Source organism: Alexandromys fortis, unplaced genomic scaffold (assembly GCF_014885135.2).
Source record: "Alexandromys fortis isolate MF-2015 unplaced genomic scaffold, M_Fortis_MF-2015_v1.1 scaffold_228, whole genome shotgun sequence".
Taxonomy (NCBI): Eukaryota; Metazoa; Chordata; class Mammalia; order Rodentia; family Cricetidae; genus Alexandromys; species Alexandromys fortis.
Genome location: NW_026068115.1, coordinates 1,920,982 through 1,937,766, shown reverse-complemented (window position 1 = coordinate 1,937,766; position 16,785 = coordinate 1,920,982). Strand labels below are relative to the sequence as shown.

General features: G+C 40.4%; 1 protein-coding gene across 2 annotated transcripts in view; it reads left to right on the top strand.

The window, feature by feature from the left end:
• Positions 1-16,785, top strand: part of Golga1 (golgin A1) — a 73,990-nt gene that overhangs the window by 4,251 nt on the left and 52,954 nt on the right. For both annotated transcript variants that reach the window (XR_007589122.1, XM_050124834.1), the window contains exons 4-7: positions 9,501-9,591; positions 13,261-13,335; positions 14,138-14,235; positions 16,467-16,499. Coding sequence is in view for 1 of the 2 variants with exons in the window: in XM_050124834.1 (XP_049980791.1) it covers positions 9,501-9,591; positions 13,261-13,335; positions 14,138-14,235; positions 16,467-16,499 (297 nt within the window). In the remaining variant the exon portion in view is untranslated. The remainder of the gene's footprint in view (positions 1-9,500; positions 9,592-13,260; positions 13,336-14,137; positions 14,236-16,466; positions 16,500-16,785) is intronic.

The window sequence follows — 16,785 nt, the reverse complement described above, 5'->3', positions numbered from 1 at the left end:
AAGAGAGAGACGGAGAGACAGACAGACAGACAGACAGACAGACAGACAGACAGACAGACAGACAGAAAGAAAGAAAGAAAGAAAGAAAGAAAGAAAGAAAGAAAGAAAGAAAGAAAGAAAGAAATTAGTTTTAATGCAGAAGGACCTGCGCCTAGTATCTAGAGTATGTTGCAGACATGGACTTGAGTTTAGGGACTCCCTGGCTTTTAGACTTTTCCAGTAACCCATTTGAATGTAAGTAATTACATAATCTGACCCTCATTCCGTATCTCTGAACCCTTGTGTCCAACTGAGTAGATTTTTCTAAATAGACATCTTTCCTGTAACATCTCAGATTCAAAATGAACAAATTGAATTCCTTCACTCCATCTCTAAATGTGTCTCTCATCCTCCCAAGTCCTTGAACATAAGCCATGAAAGCTTTTTAGATGCCTCCCTCCTTTGAGTTCTTAGTGACTCAGTCAGCAAGTACTTTGGATTTCCTTTCCCTGTGTCCCCGAAACGTCCCTCTCTACTACATCAGCTAGGGCATTTACTAGTGTTTCCCTCTTATCCCAGGCTGCCCTTTTTCCTGGATAAAAGTCACCAGTCTTGATGCTCTGCCTCCAATTGCTTTCTCCCAAGATGATCTTCAAAGTAAATTTATTTATGTCTTTCAATGCTTAAAACTCTGTAGCTTTCTTCTCATTTTCAGGAACTCATATTGTGGTGTATAAACTGATAGTTTCATCTCACTCGACTTATTACGCCTATGCTGGATCCATATTTAATTTATTGAACATTCTGAAATAGACTTCATTGCTTCTTGCCTATAAATTTTTGCTTATGCTTATTTACTCTAGAGTGTCTAATGTCTCGCTTTCATGCCTGTGTTCCTCTGAAAGATTCTGGGGCTTCTTTCACAGTCTCTCCTCATATATCACTTCTAGAGATTCCCTTCAACCCCAACCCTTCCCTCCTCCTGGTTTCCTCTTTCTTTAGTAGTAGCATCTGATACTGTGAATTGCTAGTTCATATTCACTTGGTAATCTCTACTAAACTAGGCATTCCATGAGAGGTAATAAAGTGAAGCACTAATAACTCTCAAAGGTCACAGGACCAAGACCTGGGTCTTAGATCTTTTCTTTTTCTCTTGAGACATTGTCTCACTATGTAGCCATGGGTGGCCTGGAACCTATTATGTAGGCAAGGTTGGCCTTAGTCTCATGGAGATCTCCTTGCCTCTACTTCCTGGGGGTTGGGATTAAAGGCATGTGACACTATACCAAGCTGATTTTGAATTCTTGCTGCATTGTTATTGTGTGACAGAGGACAGCTTCCTTCACTCTTCTTTGTTTAGTTCCCATATCTCTGAAACTAAAATAGAAATGGTATCTATCTTTATTAAAGTATGTGTCAGGGATATCCCAAATCATCCCCCAGGCTGGGTGATAGGCCAGGAGTACTCAGTGTTTTAGTGCTTGCCTAGCATACACAAAGCTTGGGTTCCATCCTCAATCCCATGAAAACAGAAATCCTATAGTACCCAGGGTTTTTTTTCCATGATATTTATTGGGCTCTATATTTTCTCTAGTCCCCTCCCTGCCTCTCCCCTCCCCCCTTCAACCCTACCCCAAGGTCCCCATGCTCCCAATTTACTCAGGAGATCTTGTCTTTTTATACTTTCTACTTCCCATGTAGATTATATCTATTTAAGTCTCTCTTAGTGTCCGTATTGTTGTCTAAGTTCTCTGGGATTGTGGTTTGTAGGCTGGCTTTCTTTGCTTTATGTTTAAAAACCACCTATGAATGAGTACATGTGATAATTGTCTTTCTGTGTCTGGGTTACCTCACTCAAAATAATGTTTTCTAGTTCCATCCATTTTCCTGCAAAATTCAAGCTGTCGTTATTTTTTTCTGCTGTGTAGTACCCCATTGTGTAAATGTACCACTTTTTTTTTTTTCCATTCTTCGATCAAGGGGCATTTAGGTTGTTTCCAGGTTCTGGCTGTGACAAACAAAGCTGCTATGAACATATTTGAGCACATGTCCTTGTGGCACGATTGAACATCCTTTGGATATATACCCAAAAGTGGTGTTACTGGGTCTTGAGGAAGGTTGTTTCCCTAATTTTTGAGAAATCACCACAGTGACATCCAAAGGGGTTGTACCAACTTGCATTCCCACCAGCAATGCAGAGAAGTATTTCCCTTTTCCCCACAACCTCTCCAGTATAAGTTGTCATCAGTGTTTTTGATCTTGGCCATTCTTTCAGGTGTAAGATGGAATCTCAGAGTTGTTTTGATTTGCATTTCTCTGATGACTAAGGATGTTGAACATTTCCTTAAGTGTCTTTCAGCCATTTTTAGATTCCTCTGTTGAGAGTTCTCTGTTTAGGCATGTACTCCATTTTTTTATTGCATTATTTGTTTTGGTGTCCAATTTCTTGAGTCCTTTGTATACTTTGGAGGTCAGACCTCTGTCTGATGTGGGGTTAGTGAAGATCTTTTCCCATTCTGTAGGCTGTCGTTTTGTCTTGTTGACCGTGTCCTTTGCCTTTCAGAAGCTTTTCAGTTTCAGGAGGTCTCATTTATTAATTGTTTCTCTCAGTTCCTGTGCTGCTGGGGTTCTATCTAGGAAGTGGTCTCCTGTGCCAATGTGTTCAAGTGTACTTCCCACTTTCTCTTCTATAAGGTTCAGTGTGGCTGGCTTTATGTTGAGGTCTTTGACTTGAGTTTTGTGCATGGATGATAGACATGGGTCTGTTTTCATTTTTCTACATATTGATGTCCAGTTATGCCAGCACCACTTGTTAAATATGCTTTCTTTTTTTCCATTTGATATTTTTTGCTTCGTTATCAAATACCAGGTGTCCAAAGATGTGTGGATTGATATCCGGGCCTGCATTCGGTTCCATTGGTCCTCCTGTCTATTCTTAGGCCATCACCAGGCTGTTTTCAGTACTGTAGCTCTGTAGTAGAGTTTGAAGTCAGGGATTGTGATACCTCCAGAAGTTCTTTTATTGCCCTGGATTGTTTTGGCTATCCTAGGTTTTTTGCTTTTCCAAATGAAATTGAGTACCGTTCTTTCAAGGTCTTTGAAGAATTTTGCTGAGATTTTGATGGGCATTGCATTGAATCTGTAGATTGCTTTCAGTAAGATTGATATTTTTACTATGTTAATTCTGCCTACCCAAGAGCATGGGAGGTCTTTCCACTTTCTGGTATCTTCTTCAATTTCTTTCTTCAAAGATATAAAGTTCTTTTCATACAAGTCTTCCACTTGTTTGGTTAGAGTTACTCCGAGGTATTTTATGCTATTTGTGGCTATCGTGAAGGGTGTTGATTCTCTGATGTCTTCCTCAACCCTTTTATCATCTGTGTACAGGAGGGCTACTGATTTTTTTTTTTTTAGTTAATCTTGTATCCTGGTACATTGCTGAAAGTGTTTATGAGTTGTAGAAGTTCCTTAGTAGAATTTTTGGGATCACTTATGTAAATTATCATCAGCAAAAACTGAGAGTTTGACTTCTTCTTTTCCAATTTGTATCCCCTTGATCTCCCTTTGGTGTCTTATTGCTCTAGCTAGGACCTCAAGAACTATGTTGAATAGGTATAGAGAGAGTGGACAGCCTTGTCTTGTTCCTGATTTCAGTAGAATAGCTGGGAGTTTCTCTCCATTTAGTTTGATGTTGGCTTTTGGCTTGCTGTATATTGCCTTAATTATATTTAGGTATGTTCCTTGTATCCCTGCTCTCTCCAAGACCTTTATCATGAAGGGATGTTGTATTTTGTCAAATACTTTTTTGGCATCTAATGAGATGATCATGTGGTTTTTATTTTTCAGCTTTTTTATATGGTGGATTACATTTACAGATTTTCGTATGTTGAACCATCCCTGTATCTGTGGAATCAAGCTGACTTGGTCATGGTGGATGATGATTTTGATGTGTTCTTGGATTCGACTTGCTAGTATTTTATTGAGTATTTTTGCATCAGTGTTCATGAGTAAGATTGGTCTGTAATTCTCCTTCTTAGTATTGTCTTTCTGTGGTTTGGGTATCAGGGTAATTGTAGCCTCATAAAAAGAGTTTGGCAATGTTCCCTCTGTTTCTGTTGTGTAGAATAATTTGCACAGTATTGGTATTAGTTCCTCTTTGAAAGTCTTGTAGAATTCTGAGCTGAAACCATCTGGTCCTAGGCTTTCTTTGGTTGGGAGACTTTTGATGACTGTTTCTATTTCTTCAGCAGTTATAGGTCTGTTTAATTTGTTTATCCGGTCTTGATTTAATTTTGGTAAGTGATATTTATCCAGAAAGTTGTCCATTTCCTTTAAGTTTTCCAATTTTGTGGAGTAAAGGTTTTCAAAATATGATCTAATGATCCTCTGTATTTCCTCCATGTCTGTTGTTATGTCCCCCTTTTCATTTCTGAGTTTGTTCATTTGGATATTCTCTCTCTGTCTTTTGGTTAATTTGGATAAAGGTTTGTCTATTTGGTTGATTTTCTCGAAGAACCAACTCTTTGTCTCATTGATTCTTTGTATTGTTTTCTTTGTTTCTATTTTGATGATTTCAGCTCTCAATTTGATTATTTCCTGTGGTCTAGTTCTCTTAGGTGAGTTTGCTTCTTTTTGTTCTAATGTTTTCAAATGTTAATTCACTAGTGTGGGATTTTTCCAACTTCTTTATGTAGGCATTTAGTGCTATGAACTTGCCTTTTAACACTGCTTTCATTGTGCCCCATAAATTTGGGTATGTTGTGTGGTCATTTTCATTGAATTTTAGGAAGTCTTTAATTTCCCCCTTTTATTTCTTCCTTGACCCATTGACGATTCAGGTGAGCATTGTTTAATTTCCATGTGTTTGTGGGCTTTCTGGAATTGGTATTGCTGTTGACTTCTAGTTTTAAAGCATGGTGATCTGATAAGGTACATTGGGTTATTCTAATATTTTTTTATTTGTTGAGGGCTTGTCTTGTTACCGAGTATGTGGTCAATTTTTGAGAAGGTTCCATGAGGTGCTGAGAAGAAGGTATATTCTTTTCCGTTTGGATGGAATATTCTATAGATGTCTGTTAAGTCCATTTGAGTCATAACATCTGTTAGTTCTCTTATTTCTCTGTTCATTTTTTGTCTGATTGACATATCCAGTGGTGAGAGGGGAGTGTTGAAGTCTCCCATTACTAGTGTATGGGGTTTAATATGTGATTTGAGCTTTAGAAGTGTTTCTTTGACATATGAGGGTGCCCTTGTATTTGGGACATAGATGTTCAGTATTGAGATTTCCTCTTGATGGATTTTTCCTGTGACTCATATGAAATGACCTTCTTTGTGTCTTTTGACTGATTTTAGCTTGAAGTCTATTTTGTTAGATATTAGGATAGCTACACCTGCTTGTTTCTTAGGTCCATTTGATTGGTATATTTTTTTCCCATCCTTTTACTCTGAGACGATGTCTGTCTTTGAGGTTGAGATGCGTTTCTTGTATGCAAAAGAAGGATGGATTCTGTTATTGTATCCAATCTGTTAGCCTGTGCCTATTTATGGGTGAGTTGAGCCCTTTTACATTAAGGGATATTAATGACCAGTGGTTGCTGTCGCCTGTTAATTTAGTTTTCATCATTGATTTGTTAATTTGTGCTTTTTTTTCTTCTTCGGGATTTGCTATAATGAGATCATCAATTGTCTGTGTTTTTGTTGAGTACCCAGTTCTTAGTAAGCTTTTCATAATCAACTTCTGTTGTTGCTGCTGCTGGTTAGGGAAGCCTGTTTCACCACTGTTCCTAGCATGTAACACAATGCTAAAGCCTAGGATATTTCATTCACAGTAATAATCAAAACAACTTGTGTTTATGTCCTCCACAGTTCACCACTGTTTGACATTAGGAAGAAGAACCTCAAGTCGGGAGCCCTAGGTATTTAGGATCTGTGCCCTTATGAATGGCTCCAGACACTGCCTTTCCTTCCCCACCATTTAGGGTGAGGCTAAAAAATGCTCATTCATGAATCAAAAAGTGAGCCCTTTCCAAACACTGAACTATCCCAGGGCCTTGGTCTTAGACTTTTCAGATTTCAGAACTGAGAAATCCATTTCTCCATCTACAAGCTACCTATTCATGGTATCAGTTACAGCTGCTAAACAGAGAAGACAGTGGTGTGTGAGGAGTAAGTCTGTGGCAGCTTCTGTTGTAGGGACTGACAAGTATGGCTTTCTGTACCCTCGTCCAACTCTGTGAAGTCACTCACATTCACTGTTTGCCCGTGAGGACGACAGTGTGCAGGGCGGTTGTGTAATCAGCTAAGTGGTGAAACAGGTGAATCCAGTGCTGTGACTCCACAGACTTACCCAGCTGTTGATGCTGAACCTCAGGCTAAGATTCACTGGCAAAGCACCTTCCTAGCATAAGTGGGGCCCTAGTTCAGTCTCTAGTACAGAATGTTTTTCTAAAGCCTTGAGTTTCTAGGTTTACTCAGTACCAGAAGAAAAAAGAAAGATACTGACTCCCAGTAAATATTGAATGCCATGTATATGAACAGGTAAATAAATGTTTAAAATGGTTTGTAAATTGTTCAACCTCATATAAAACCATCTTGGGGATGAAATGAAGATGCAATATGAAAGAGTGAGTATTAGTATTATTTTAAATTGTGTTTGGTGTGGTAACAGAATTCTGCATAAGTAGAAAAATACCATTCTTTAGAAATATGTTTGAGAGTTCAGAATGGAAGATTTCTGATGTCTATCATTTGAACTTTGGCTAAATAAGAATTGAAGAAGCAAATGTGAAAAAAATCGATGTTGCACTTGAAGGGCAAATGGAAATTGACCACTAGGCCACTCTCCCCACTTTGCTGTTTCTGGAAACTTTTATAATAAAAGCAAAGACTTGGGTGTCATCAGGGTGACACACACCTGTAATCCTAGCATTTCAAAGGGTGAGGAAGGAAGATCTTTCATTCAAGATCAGACTGGACTACATAGGAAAACACTGTCTCAAAAAAAAAGGAAAAAGATTTTCTTTAAGTATTTTAAATTTTGTTTGTCCACCTCCACATGTATGTAATATATGCATATGTGTGCACATATTTGTGCAGGCATATATTTAGGCCAGAGGTCAATTTTGGGAATCTTCCTCTATTGCTACCTATTGTTTTTGGTATACAGTGTGTTTGTGTATGCATGTGGGTACCTAGGTACACACGCACGTGCAAACACCAGAGAAAGACATTGGGTGCCTTCTTCTTCCCCTGGCTTCTTTCAGAGTGGGTCTCTCACTCACTAAGAAGTCTCTTTGGGCTGTGCAGGCTAGCCAGGGAGTTCTTGGGATCCACTTGTCTCTACCCTCCTCCCCCAACACTACGGTACATGCAGACATGCTTGGTTTTTTATGTAGGTGCTGGGAAATTCAACTGAAATACTCATGCTTGCCTGGTAAGCACTTTTACCCCCTAAACCTGGAGGTCACCATTTTGCTATGGTATCTGCCTGTTTTCTCCCTCCAACCTACTACTGAGGTTCCAGAAATGCACACCATAGCTGGCTTTTATGTGGGTGCTGTGGATCCAAACTTAAGTCCTTATATAGCAATCACTTTATCTACTGAATCATCTCCCAGCCCCAGTTTTTAAAAAAATATTTTTTTTAATTATTTATTTATGTATACAACATTCTGCCTCCGTGTATGCCCACATACCAGAAGAGGGCGCCAGATCTCAGTACAGATGGTTGTGAGCCACCATGTGGTTGCTGGGAATTGAACTCAGGACCCCTGGAAGAGCAGCCAGTGCTCCCAACCTCTGAGCCATCTCTCCAGCCCTTAAAAAAATATTTTTAAGTAACTTGCCAATTAGATTTTTCTTATGAAATTTTCCTACGTGCTTACTTGGGTTTTATATATCCCATCCCCCCACTACTTTCTTTTAAGCTAGTGAGATGGCTTAGTGGGTGAAGGCACTTGATACCAAGCCTGACAACCTCAGTTTGAGCCGCAGGCCCCATATGGTAGACAAGAACCAGCTCCTACAAATTGTCCTCTGACTTCTACATAAATATACACATATACACAAATAAATAAATAAATGCAAAACAAAAAAGTCAGTATAACAGTGAGGCATGGTGACTTATGCCTTTAATCCCAGGATTTAGGAGGCTGAGGCAATAATATAACCAAGTTCAAGGCCAGTCTAAATTGGAAAAACAATAAAAAGAAAAGAAATTGGAAAAGACTGGAAAGATGGCTTGGTGAAGAACACTGACTGATCTTCCTAAGGACCAAGGTTCAATTCCCAGCACCCATATTGCAATTCACAACTGTCTGTAACTCCAGTTCCTGGGGACTCAACACCCTCACATAGACAAACATGGAGACAAATCACCAATGCACATAAAATGAAAATAATTTAAACCCCCCCCTCCATACACACACACACAAAGTAAGTTTTATCTTAGCAGTAACAAGTGATATCCAAAGTAATAGTAGTGGTACCCATAAACGCTTAGGTTTGGGGGGTTTTGTTGTTGTTGTTTTAAGGACAGAATTTCAACATATAACTCAAGCTAGCCTCTAAACTCCAGCTTCCTAAACTGGGATTAAAAGCCTGTGTCAACTTTGCCTGGCTTCCCATGAGTAAGTTTGTTTTTGAGACAAGATCTCACTAATATAACCCCAGCTGTCCTGTAATCCCCTGTGTAGACCAGACTAGCCTCAAATTCATATAGATCCACCCTCTCTGCCTCCCAGTGCTGGAATTAAAAGTGTACATCACCCAACTTTCCCAATTTTAAAGTAATTGGCCGATGGAGGGAAATAGATGCCTAGTCATGTATTGAGCTACTGAATACGTGTTTTCTGTAGACTTCTGGTGCATTACAGAGATTGGGATTAATAACTCTGTGTTTTGTAAATGGGGATACTGCAGCTTTACCAGCACAAGACTTTGGTTCTTTGTTAAAGACTTCTCCCCCTTATTCCAGGAGCTTTAGAAGACAAAATGATTTCTCTTTTGTATAATGGTGTAATATAATCATAAGGAACTTTTTTATTCCATAGTATTCCATAAAGGACTACTTTTTTTTCTTTTTTTGATTTTCGAGACAGGGTTTCTCCGTAGCTTTTTGGTTCCTGTCCTGAAACTAGCTCTTCTAGACCAGGCTGGCCTCGAACTCACAGAGATCAGCCTGCCTCTGCCACCGGAGTGCTGGGATTAAAGGCGTGCGCCACCCCCCAGCCCCCCCATCACCCCCCTCACACACACACACACACACACACACACACCCCGCAGGACTACATTTTTTCAGTACTCCACACCTGCACGTGACTTACCTGTTTAACAGCCCCTGTTGCCTTGTCACAGAGAGAGGTAGTGTTGCTTCCACTTCCCAGGCGAGGAGCTAAGGTCAGTTACCCTAGGAAGGTTTTAGGATTACAGTCAATTAGAATGTAATGGAATAGAAGAGAAGAGGTGTTCCCTTTCTAGCTGGTGCTGGCTCACCATGTGATCTCCTTTCATCTGTCCAACAGGCTTCTGATGGAAGCAGCTCCAGAGAAGACCTCTCATCCCAGCTTTTGAGAAGAAATGAACAGATACGGAAGTTAGAGGCCAGACTTTCTGGTATGTGTTAAAAAGCCGTAACAGCAGACCTAGGACAGATGACCCTTCCCTGCTATAAGCCTGCTTTATAGGTTAACTGTAGTAACTTCCACACAGAACTTGATCTCCTTAGTCAGAAAAAAACATTCTGTGCCCTCTTTGTTACCTTGATTTTTTTAATTTTAGTACACTGAATATTGTAAATTCAAATTGAATTTGAAAGTTGTTTGTTGTTGTTGTTGTTTAGTTTTGTTTTGTTTTTCGAGACAAGATTTTTCTGTGTAACAGCCCTAGCTGGCTTTGAACTCACAGAGATCTGCCTGCCTCTGCCTCCCGAGTGCTGGGATTAAAGGCGTGCGCCACCACCTCCCGGCAAAAGTGTTTAAAGTTCATGTAGAGGTTGATATGGTCGTGCAAGCCTTTAATAATAGTGCTTAGGGACACAGAAAGATTCTAAATTTAAGGCCAACCTGTAGTGGCATTTCATTTGTATTTTAACAAATCGAGTTTTCCTGAGGAGCAGAAAAGTGAAACAACCATGTTGACCAGCCTTACAGACCAGGCAGGCAGTGGTGCACATACCTTTAATCCCAGTAGCCACACTAGTTTGCCATAGAAACCAGGCAGTAGTGGTGCACGCCCTTAATCCTGAACTAGAGAGGATTATAAAACAGGAGGAGACAGCTCTCAGTCTCATTGTTAGATTCCTGAAGGCAGGATCACCATTTCAAACTGAGGTAGAGATAGGAGCCAGTGGCTGGCTTTTTGCTTTTCTGACCTTTAGGTTGAACCCCAATTTCTATCTCTGGGTTTTTATTAATCGTGCTTCACCAACCTAGGCTACATAGCAAGATACTGAGGTGGCGGGGTGCTCAGAGGCAGTGTACCTGCTGGGAAGCCTGACAACCTGCATTTGATCCCTGAGACTCAAATGGAGGAAGGAGAGAACCAACTCCTTCAAGTTGTTCTCTGTTCTTCACGTACGTGCATATGCATACAAAGAAAAAAAATAATGAAATTTGAAGAATCTTTTTATTTAATTTATTTTACATGCATTGGTGTGAAGGTGTCAGATGCTCTGGAACTGGAGTTACAGACAGTTGTGAGCTGCCACATGGGTGCTGGAAATTGAACTTGTGTCCTCTGGGAAGAGCAGCAAGTACTCTTAACCACTGAGCCATCTCTCCAGTCCCTAAAGAATCTTTTTTAAAAGCGAGAAAAGTGTATATAGACTAGATTTGGCCGTGTTCCACTGTTAGCATACTTACTTGCAGGTGGAACGTTATTGGGACTACTGTCTATAGGGAATGATCAACAGATGTTGATGCTAGGCTGCCGCTTGGTGTGAGGGAGGCCTGCTCCAGGACTTCTCAGTGGTTTTTCTGACTTTAATACCTGCTTCTTTGGGAGAATTATATTTAAATGTAATTTTCATTACATCTCTGTCTTAGTTATTGTACTGTTGGCTTTGAAGAGGCACAATAGTCAAGGCAACTCTGAAAAAGAAAGCATTTAATTGGTTGGGGGCTTCCTTACAGTTTCAAGAGATTAGTCCATTATTAGCATTTAATTGGTTGGGGGCTTCCTTACAGTTTCAAGAGATTAGTCCATTATTATCATGGCAAGCATGCATGATGCTGTAGAAGTAGCTGAGAGCTACGTGCAGATCCAAAAACAAAGAGAGAGACTGGGCCTGGTGAGAGTTTTTGTAACCTCAAAGCACACCCCCAATGACACACCTCCTCCAACAAGGTCTCACCTACTGCAGCAAAGTCTTCTAATCCCCTCAAATAGGGCCACTCCTTAGTGACTAAGCATTCAAATAGATGAGCCTGTGGAGGCCATTCTGTTTTGTTTTACATGTGTGGGTGTCCCCTGCCTGCCCAGACAGTTTCTTTGAATAACAGTCCTGGAGCTTAATTTGTAGACCAGGCTGGCCTTGAACTCAGATAGCCAGCCTTTGACTTCCAAGTACTGGGCTTAGAGGTGTGCACCCCAGGCCCAGTTCAGGGCCATTCTTATTCAAACAGCACAGTTCCTATTCAGTCTACAATTCACTCAGCTCCCATTATGTCCTTTACCTGAGCAAGGCTTGTTCATGATAGAATTGTGAGTGTTTCTGTTGGTTTTTGACAATGAACACATTATGATAGCTTCATCCTGTGTTGTGGCCCATGGTTTATGTGTATCCTTTTGGTCCTTAACTTTATGCCGATTTAATTGGGATAAAAACAGTAAACCAAAATTCACTGGATTGTATGTGAAATAGATTTGTTTAGCTACCAAGGGTCCAGAGCACAGTTCACACTGTAGTTTTCTTCAGGATCAGCTTCTTAGGGTCAGCAAGGTAAGGCGCACAGGGAGTCAGTGGTAGAACTGGAGTCTATTCAAAGTAAGACTCAGACAGAAATCCAAACAGTCTGCTGAAGTCAGCTGCTACTGTCTTGTACACGTGGCCGTAAAGTCGGTGGTTCTGTCATGGTACCTGTAAACAACACCAGTAAACAGAAGTGAAATAACTGTTCTCAGTGCTGGGAAAGTACTTGTAGTACAGGCTTTTCCCAATACAGAAAGGAGAGTAGCTGAACTTGACAATGGCGGAGTCATTTAGAGTTAACATTTAGGAATTGTAACTGAGTGATGACAATGGCAGCTATGTTTTATTCATCACTGTGTGCCCAGCACTTAATGCATACAAGTTACTTTAATGCTTCCTTTGAAAGAGATGTGATTAGGTCAGATATGTAATTAGGTGAACACTTTTAATTCCAGCATTTTGGAGGCAGAGGCAGGTGAATCTCTGAGTGTGAGGGCAGTCGGGTCTTCAGAGGAAGTTCCAGGACAGCCAGGGCTGGCTACACAGAGAAACCAGAATTTCTCAGAGAGAGAGGGAGAAAGGGTAAGTGAGAGGCAGGGAGAAAGAAAAAAAAGGAAGGGAGTAGGTGTGATTACATCAGTTAACACATGAAGATTCCAGATGAGTAACTTACTTAAGATCCCTAGCTAAGAAATGACACAGTTGGGATTAGAACTACTTCTAATTTTATACCATATCATACTGCTTTCTTTGGAACCCCGGGTAATTCTTTCCCCTTTGGAGTGGCGTCCGCCTCTCAGTTTCTGGAGAAAGAGAGCACACCTGCACCATAAAGGCAGTTCTGTGCTAAGGTGTTTGCTGTTTGTCTACCACTGCCTCTCAGCTGTGTGGTCTGCAAGTGGGCTTTTAGTGAACACCCCTGATCTGCTGTCCTGCAACTGGGAATGGGAACTGTCTTAGTCACCGTTCTATTGTTGGTGACAAAGCATTCAAATACATGAGCCTATGGGCCATTCTCATTCAGATCACCACTGGAGTTGTGAAACTTAGAACTGGGTAATGAAGGTGATGGTAGGTTTTCCATAGCAGGGAACCTCCAATGGCCCAGCCTGGCCTAACTGTTTTTGTTGTTCTCTGTCAAGGCTAAACAAATCTACTTTATTGTACTCATTGTTTATACCATGGAAAGTTTGTACTATTCCTGCTTGCCTGTGTCATTCATTGCTAATGGAGGCTTTCTTCCTAGTTTTCCTTAACAGTACTGGTTTTCAGATTAAGAAAATCATCATCATTTTCATTCATTTTGTTTGTTTAATTAACTTCCTTTCCTAATGTTTGTCCACTCCTGGTATGTGCATCCCTCCTCACCCAAGACTATGCTGAACAGGTCCGAAACTTGCAGAAGATAAAAGAGAAGCTTGAAATTGCGTTAGAAAAACACCAAGATTGTACGTATTTCTTTTCCTGCTTTCTTTAATCTTTTCAGGCTTTAGCTTTTTAAATGAATTAGTATATTGTTCTGTGTGTCCATCAAAACTTATACCTATTTTATAGTGTACTTAATCAGATTGATAACGATGTTTGACTAGAATTTATCAAGTATAAGTGTATTTCTGTTGCTTTTGTGGGCATATTTCTTAAGAGGGGATCATTTTGTGCTCACCTCTGTCGAGTTGACCCACTTACTGATTGCCCTTGAGTCTAACCTAGGAGAATATTCTCAGTGTAGTTTCATTACTGTTTTACTGATCAACTGTGGAAAAGCTCTGACATCACTGTAGCAAAAACAGAATGGACATATATTTTGTTAAATTGCCCTGACCTATCCCATTTTAAGTTTTCCTTGGGTATTGTCATCTAAGGAAGGTGTTACAGGAAGAAGAAAGAAAATGAAGAATGTTTTTGTTTTGGTATTGTTGTTATTTTGATTTTTTTATTGTTTTTCAATTCTGTTGAAGAGGTAGTAGCTGTCACTTCACAGCAACCACAGTAGGTAGTGCTTTCTGCCCCTCACCTGTGTGATGTCTTCACTGTTACAGAAGGCAAAAGTAAGGAACCAGACAGCAAACTAAGCTCATCTTACCAGGGCAGAAAGGTTCTGGGAAATCAAGTTTCTCACAGTCTCATAATCCATTTCTATGGCCTTGCCTTTCTCATTTGGTGGCATTTGTAAACTACTCACATGGGCTGTTTGTCATGTTGTTTCTGAAGTCTATTTCCATATCTCAAATAGAGCCTCTTCGTTAACAGCTTCCATGCGGAAATTTCAAGAGCAGAATGAGACATTCCAAGCCAACAGAGCCAAAATGGCAGAAGGACTGGCTCTGGCATTAGCCAGGAAGGACCAGGTATTTTCTGTGTGGTACTGCCCAAGGCTAGGAAAAGATTTCATTTAGGGATGGAGATCCAAGTAAAGTCTTTACAACCTAGAAGGAAAAGAATGAATATAAGTTTTTTTTTGTTTTTTTAAGATTTACCTGTACTTACGTGTGTTGGTATCTTGCCTGCCTGTGTGGGTGTACCAAATCCTCTGGAACTGGGGTTACAGATGACTGAGCTGCAGTGTGGGTGCTGGGAATTGAACCCAGGTCTTCTGGAAGAGCAGTTAGTGCTCTCAACTGCTGAGCTATCTCTCCAGCCACTAATATAAGTTCTTTAAGGATTCATTTGACCTTTTCTTATGAAGTCAGACTTGACAGTTTAATCATAAAATGTGTCCAGAATGCTCTCTGTGCATCTTTGTAAATACAGACAGAAACGGATGAGTCCGTTATCTGCTAGTTAGCCTACAAATAAGTAGAAGGGTCTCATTCTCTAAAAAGTTGTCCCCAACATTGAGCCTATAATTCGGGTTCTTAGAGAAGCTAAATAAGAAGGAGAACCCAAAGAAAAACCTATAGGCATCCTCCTGAATATTAACCTTCATCAGGCCATGAAAGGAGACAGAGACAGAGACCCACATTGGAGCACCAGACTGAAATCTCAAGGTCCAAATCAGGAGCACAAGGAGAGAGAGCAGAACAAGGAACTCAGGACCGCGAGGGGTACACCCACACACTGAGACAATGGGGATGTCCTATCGGGAACTCACCAAGGCCAGCTGGCCTGGGTCTGAAAAAGCCTGGGTTAAAACCGGTCTCGCTGAACATAGCGGACAATGAGGACTACTGAGACCCCAAGAACAATGGCAATGGGTTTTTGATCCTACTGCACCTATTGGTTTTGTGGGAGCCTAGGCAGTTTGGATACTCACCTTACGAGACCTGGATGGAGGAGGGTGGTCCTTGGACTTCCCACAGGGCAGGGAACCCTGATTGCTTTTTGGGCTGATTAGGGAGGGGGACTTGATTGGGGGAGGGGGATGTAAAGGGTAGGCGTCGGTGGGGAAGAGACAGAAATCTTTAATTAATTAATAAAGAAAGAAAGAAATTAAAAAAAAAAGTTGTCCCCAAACCTACACCCACAAATACCTGCCCCTCCAGTGTAAGAGGCTGTCACTCTTATCACACAGCCCATCTGTCTCTTTCTCCCAAACCAGTATAGACAGAAGGGGGACTCTCGGTCTCCATAGAAACAGCTACTGAGAGATGCTAAATAAATGACAACAAAGGGTAAAGTAAGCCAGATGTGGTGCACACCTATAATCTCAACACTTAGGTGCATACAGGAAGATCAGGTGTTCAAGGCCAACCTGACCTAGATGAACCCTGTCTCCATAATAATAAAGACAAAACAAAAAATTTAAAAGGAAAAAATAATATTACATTAACTATTGGGGTGTGCTTGATATAGTTAGTAGTGTTTTGGTTTTTTGTGGTTGTTATTGAGGTTTGTTTGTTTTGGGGTTTTTTCAAGACAAGGTTTCTCTGTAACTCTAGCTGTCCTGGAATTCACTCTGTAGAGCAGGCTGGCCTCCAACACAGAGATCCACCTGCCTTTGCCTCCTGAGTGCTGAGATTAAAGGCGTGCACCTCCTCTGCCCAGCTAGTCAGTATTATTTTAATTAGGGTATCATCAGTGTTTTATAGTGATAATCTTTTATTTGTTTTAAATTATAAATATTAAAGAATCATTTACAATTATGGTGTGAATATATGTAAATATGAGAGAAAACAATGTAAAAGTAGTATATTCTGATTAGCAGCTGTTGAAATTGGTTCTTTTTTACCAGTGTTATTTTCCTTGTATTCTGTGGTTTGTGAATAAAGAATATAATATCTCCTCTTTTTTGTCATACACCAGAGAATCAAGCCAAGGGCACGGATTATTACCAAATACTGTTGGTCATGATCCCTAGACTTTCAGTAAGTTGATGTCTTAAGCATCAGCCTTGTGACCTGACTCAGTGGTCTAGCTGCCCACTGTCACGAAATAATAGCAGTGTTCATGGGTAACTCTTTTAGGACATTTAGCTTTCTTAATACTGAACCAATTTTGTGGGTATTTTTTGCTTATTTATGTTGCCATTTCTCATTCCCTTTTCTGGTTGATGGATAACTTTTAAGAGCTGGTTGTTTTCTGAGTCTTGACATTGCAGATCTCTTCCCTGGAGACTACTTCTCCTCTTGTTTTGTTTTAGGAATGGTCAGAAAAGATGGACCAGCTTGAAAAGGTTAGTCATATTTGTTGTATGAATGCTAGCATTATCTCTGGCACTTAGGAAATGTTTTCTTCAGCCAGGCCTCATTGGTAAAGGCCTGTAACCCCGGCTACTTGGTAGACTGAAGCAGGAGGATTGCAAGGTCAAAGCCTGCCCTGACTACAGAGTAAGTTCAAGACCCAAGTAGCTTAACAAAGCTCTAGGTTTAAAAAAAAAAAAAAAAAGAAAGATTGCTTGTTAAATTCATGCATATGTTACATGTATCTTTGTAACTATGTGTGCAGGTGTCCATGGAGGC